Below are 6245 nucleotides of genomic sequence, written 5' to 3' on the forward strand. Positions count from 1 at the left end.
GGTTTTTTTGTGCTTTTGTGTGTAGTTGAAGTATTGTTTTGTAACTTGAGTACACATTTAGTTGTAAATGGCATTTAGTTGTTTTTTCTTTTTGTTTATTTTATTAATACATGATTTTTTAAAGATATCATTTTTTGGTGTTTTTTGCGTCTATTGTTAAGTGTTCCAGCAGTAGCAGCATTCATTAAAAGTCAGACATTCATTTTCTTGTTGATTTATATATTTTTGTATTGTTGAGGTACATTGAGACGGTTCCATCTATCATTTGTGTTTGCAACGTGTTGCTCAGTCTTGCAGTAGTCATGTATGAATATTCTTGTCCTGTTTTTTTATAAAAAAAATATTGAAGATTGATAAGATTCCTTTTCTTTAATGTTTTCTCAAGTGTTGTTTAGTATCGTAGCAGTAGGAGAATAAAATGATCGGTGCACGTATGTAGTAACTTCATTTTCTTTTGTTTGTTTTTTCCTTTTTTTGGTACATAAATGTTTGTCTATTTAAGCAGGGTCAGTGTGCACTCTTCGTCTCATTCCAATGCTTATTTCTCCAAAAAAAATCCTTTTAGTTGTAGTGAAAGAAATTTGTAGAGCTATTCAGCTCGTCTTCATTGGGATGGTGCTGCCAGTATCATGTAGGCGCATTAGTTTGCCACTAGATCTAGGTGTTAGTGGAAGTTTTGTGATTGAGGTGTGATTGCCGTTGTAGGATGCCAAAGCTTCTGTGCTTTGGGAATGCATGTCTTCTTCTGTGACGCTAGGATGCGTATGGGCGTGTTACCTTGTATGCATCGATGGCGGTTCCGATGAGCACGGTCTGGATCACCTATGAAGCTGGCTCATACGTGAAACTTCATAGTAGCTCCGACGACATGCTCTGTAGCTTGTTCGTCTCCTAGTAAACTCCACATATTTCAAATGATTGTAACTATTGATTCATAAGCGGCTGTATTTTTTTCAACTTTCAACTGTGTAGTAACCTATATTTGTAATTAGATTTTTATTTTTGTTGTAACACCCTATGTAATTTAGAAAAATCAAAGAAACTCTATTTTTTTGTGCATTATGTGCAGTGGGATTTTTGTTTTGTAAGTTCTTGTTTTGTTCTAGTGTATCTTGATGTGTCTTTGTGCGTAACTCTGAAATTTTAACAACGCTGTTGTTTATTTTTTTTTTGTAAGTGTGTTGCTCTTGCGTGAATCGCTCTTGCGGCCTACGTACATGCATTGGAGTTTGATGTGTGCAGCGCTAGTTCAATGTGTACGCATGTACAGTATATAGTTCATTGTGTACGTGCGTACATAATAGTTCAATGTGTTGTAATTGTTGTCTCGTGCCTGGTGTAATTTTTCTATGTTGTGGTTGTAATTGTTCAATTACTATTTTATTATTTTTATTATTATTTATTATTTATTGAACACTGAGAAGAAAAAACCGTCAACCATTCCATTTACTTTTTGAGTGGTTGTATTTTGTGCCTCGTCTTTTATTACTCCTGTTATTACGCGTTGTCCTCGTATTTTTGTGTATCAAGTTCATTGCTCCTAATATTATGCTCCTTGATGCATGCATCTGACTGTTCATTTCAACTCCCCTCGTCCGCATAGTTGGGCTATATAAGGAGGATCTCTGCATGCTTCTGTTCTCCTCATTCCATCCCTTCTTCATCCAAAAAAATCCTTATAGATTCAGAAGTGAAGAAGAGATAGAAATCTGTATAGGTAGTCAGCCGTTTTTTATCGGCATGGTTGTGCTAGGATTATGTAGGCGCATCAGTTGCTGGATCTATGTTGAGCGTCTCCCTCGATTCAATTCACTTGCATGTCTCACTGTCAAGAGAGTCATCGCCTCGCAAAACTTCCAGTAGCATCTCACTGGGATGCTTTTTCTTCCATCTCCTCGCACCTTGCGGAAGTGCTGCTGGAAGTTCCGCGATGTGTTGTCTCATGCTTGTTCTTTGGATCAGATCCTTTTTCGCTAAGCAACATGCTTTCTATAGATGGATACGATCTCATCTGTACAACGCAGAGGGATGGGGGTGTGGCTATCTGGATTGCATTCGTGGGCCAGAATTGCTCGTCACCGAGGTGCTCGGGGCCTCGCTCTAATGAAAGCTCCAGAAGATCCATCGGCACAAGGGCAAATGAGGGGTATGGTTCCACCATTGACCTCTGTTTATCTTAATTACATTCACGAGCCAAAACTGCTCGTCATCAAGGTGCTCGGGTCCTCACCCCAATGGAAGCTCTGGAAGATGCACCGACACAAAGGCGAATGAGAGGTCCTTTTTTTGTCTTTATATAGATGGATTGTAATATTTGATGTATCGCAATCATTCCCTAGGAACTGGTGTTTTATTTTGTAAGTGGTTTGTTTTTATGTCGACTTTTAACTGCGTAGCAGTGTCTGCTGTAACTGTGTGTTGTATTGGGATGTAACTCGTGCTGTAACTCTGAATATTCAAACACGTTGTGTACTCGATCTGTGGTTTAAATGTTGATTTCATTTCATCTTATAAATGCTCGCTTTCTTGTGTGGTAAGTTGATGTGTATCTGTGCTAAAACTCTTGATATTGAAACACGCCGTAACTAGTTCAGTGGTTTAAATGTTGATTTCATTTTTCTTGTAAATGCTAGCTTTCTTGTGTTGTAAGTTAACATGTATCAGAGCTATAACTCTGGATATTCAAATACGATGTAACTCGATCAGTGGTTTAAATGTTTATTTCATTTCTTCTTGTAAGTGCTTGCTTTCTTGTGTTGTAAATTATCGTGTATTTGTGCTGTAACTCTGAACATTAAAACATATTGTAACTCGATCGGTGGTTGAAATGTTGATTTTATTTTTCTTATAAGTGTTGACTTTTTTGTGTTATAAGTTGACATGTATCAGGGTTGTAACTCTGAATATTCAAATATGTTGTAACTCGATTGGTGGTTTAAATGCTTACTTCATTTCTTTTTGTAAGTGCTCGCTTTCCTTTGTTGTAAGTTGTCGTGTATCAGTGCTATAACTCTGAACATAGAAACATACTATGACTACATGCATTTGTTTATATTATGTAACTACATGTTTTGCTCCACAGTAACTCCATATGTATATGTGTTGTAAGTATGGTTGTAATTTTGGTTAGTAACTCTGAATAATTGAGACATATTATAACCGTATCTTATTCAAATATGTTGTAGATTTATTTGTCTATTAACTATTTTGTTTTAATTGGTTTTTTCTAAGTCTTTTGGCTTGTAATTTCCTCTGTAATTCACTTGCATGTCTATTAACAATCTACTTGATAATAATGCTTGTTTGTAATTCCAGATTTATGCCTCCGCTTCTTTGGATCAATATATTCATCTTCCATTTCCAATTTGCAAATATCATTCTTGTCACAAAATCCATAAAAATCATCTAATAGTTTCACCCACTTTTCTTTTCTAAGTTCATCCAATTGGCACTTCGTTGCTTTCACACATTTAATAGCATTCACTATGTCCTGATCCTTCCGTTGCAATGCTAATGACAAGGTATTTGTGATTCCTAATATAGTCAACATGAGATGCAAATAGAAGACAAAGTCAAAAGACTGGAAGTATTGTAGAAGGTTTGATGCTTGATCTCTAATTTTCCAATCCTTATTATCTTTTTCCACAATTTCTAGTACCTTGACTATTGTAGGAAACATGTCAACCAAACTTTTGAGAGATTTATAATGGGAACTCCAACGAGTATCTCCAGGTCTTTGAAGACTTTGCTCTTGATTTAACCCTGTCCCAGTCTGAAGTTGCCCGCAGCCTAATGCTTTACTCATTTCTTCAAGATTAATATCTCTAATCATGTCCCTTCTCTTAGATGATCCACCCACCACATTCAATAACATAGAAATCATAGTAAAAAATTCACTAACCCTTTTATGCTTTCTCGCAATGGCCACAAGGACTAATTGAAGTTGGTGAGCAAAACAGTGAACATAATAAGCTGAACTATTTTCTTTCATGATCAATGATTGCAAGCCGTTGAACTCACCTCGCATATTGCTAGCACCATCATATCCTTGGCCTCTAACTTGCTTTAGGCTTAACTTAAGATCAACAAATAATGCATCAATAGCAGACTTGAGACTTGCAGAATTTGTTTCTTTCACATGAACAAGACCAACAAATCTCTCTTTAACAATTCCACATTTATCTACATATCTTAAGACCATTGCCATTTGTTCTTTCCAAGAAACATCTCTCGACTCATCAACTAGCAAGCAAAAAACATCATCCCCAATTTCTTCTAGAATAGAGTGTAGCACTTCCTTTGCAAAACTCTGCACAATATCCTTTTGTATTTTAGGAGCAATCAAAAGGCTGTTATCCGAATTCTTTTTATCTACTGCCTTTCTTAAGGTCAGATTTTGCTCCTCTGCAAAATTACGAAATTCCCTGAAGTTCCCTTTATTTAAGGACTTCTTCGACTCATCGTGGCCCCGAAACGGCAATCCTTGCTTCACCAATATTCTAGCAACATCAATAGACCCATTCAAACGAGTAAAATAGTCCTTCTTAGCAGATTCACTCACATCACAGAAAGCAACATCAATGTGCTGTTTTGTTTGTAAGAGATCATCACATTTCTTCATTGCCAGATAGTGTGAGCCACCGACATTACCAACATGATTTTGTAGCCTTTCCTTTCTATGATAGCCATTCCAATCATTTTTTACAAATGCTTCATATCCGCCATCCTTCTTTTCTCTAAACAAGAAACAATAAAAGCAATATGCTCTGTCTTTGGACTCACTATATTCAAGCCAACCTCCAAACTCATCGAACCATTCTGGAACAAACCTTCTTGGAATTCCTCCAATATTTGTCACAGGAAAATGAACTGTGCGAGGTTGGCAAGGCCCATTCTCCAAGTACTTTCTTCTCACCCTCTCTCTAACATTAGGATGATAATCATCAATTTGTTTCCTTAATCCTGGATCAAACATAATCTCCTCCTCCCAGTTGATATCATCCAAACGTGAATTTCTAGCATTATTGCCACTATCCAGCTCTGGTGCATTCCTTTTGTAAAATCGTTCCGTTAATTGACCTATCATTAGTAACCTAATATGTAAGTATGTACTAATTCGCTGGTTGCATAGTTTAGGAATCAAGAACAGAACCTATGGGAAATTCGAAATAGGATGACATGCCAAATGTTTAAGTCGCACCTTTAATAATTCAAGACTAAATTCTCCTGTGCGATCACTCCAATTCCCAAATTGAAACCCGGCTGTACCAATAAACCCTACAATATAAAAAAGAATACCCAATCATTAGGGCTTTTCGATTATATATATAACAAATCAGATTAATTGAGAAAGAAATAATACCTAATCCGACAGGGCGTCGTGGGCGTGGCACTGTTTTTTTCCTGGGCCGCTGCCCGCTGGGTGCACGCGCACTGGCACTACGGCGCACGGTGGCACTGGCACTCGCACTGGCAGGGGTGCAGAGCCGTAGGGCGCTGTTTTTTTACCGCGATGGCCACGAGGCGCCGAGGCCGCGAGGTGCAGCGGCGAAGGCAACTGGCGCGGGCGGCGGCGCAGGCGATCCGCGATCGTCAGAATCGCATGGCGCTGGGCTGCCTAGGCTGCTGGCGGGTGAGGGAGGGGAATTGGAAACGGCGTGCTGCTGCCCGGCTGATGCATTTGGGCTGCTGGTTTGGGAAGTTGGGCCGTGGGGGGTGCAGCTTGTTGGCCCAAGGGGGGTGCATAAAAGGCCAAGATGTGGGGGTAAGCACTGATTTTTTTTGGGGGGGTTCATCTGCACCCACTGGGCCTTACTGGGCTTCGCCCCTGAACACATGCGGGTTACTGTAGCACTTAAAGCTTTTCATGGACTAATTAGGCTTAAAAGATTCGTCTCGCGATTTTATTGAGAACTGTGCAATTAGTTTTTTTTTCGTCTAAATTTAGTACTCCATGCATGTGTCCAAACATGCTCTTTTACTGTAGGAGGCAAAAAAATTTGGAAACTAAACATGAGCTAATTTGGCGTAATCAAATAGAAATAATCAAGCACTTTGCCCAAATCAAGTAGTAACTTACAGAATTGGCCTCCAAACATTCAGTACTAGTAGTAAGATTCTTTTTTCCTCTAATTTGGTGTAATCAAGCAGTTTACCCAAAATCAAGTAGTAATTTACAAAATTTGTCTCTAACCGTCCCTGTAGGCCTGTACTAGTAGTAAGATTCTTTTCCACTCTAGTTTGCA

At 38.6% G+C, this 6245-nt stretch overlaps 1 protein-coding gene across 1 annotated transcript; it reads right to left on the bottom strand.

Annotated features, from left to right (window-relative positions):
* Positions 1-3274: 3274 nt before the first annotated feature.
* Positions 3275-5086, bottom strand: LOC136480078 (uncharacterized). The gene has a single exon (XM_066477741.1). The coding sequence runs from the start codon at positions 5084-5086 to the stop codon at positions 3275-3277; it is 1812 nt and encodes a 603-aa protein (XP_066333838.1).
* Positions 5087-6245: the final 1159 nt, after the last annotated feature.

The sequence above is a fragment of the Miscanthus floridulus genome, chromosome 9 (assembly GCF_019320115.1).
Source record: "Miscanthus floridulus cultivar M001 chromosome 9, ASM1932011v1, whole genome shotgun sequence".
Lineage (NCBI taxonomy): Eukaryota > Viridiplantae > Streptophyta > Magnoliopsida > Poales > Poaceae > Miscanthus > Miscanthus floridulus.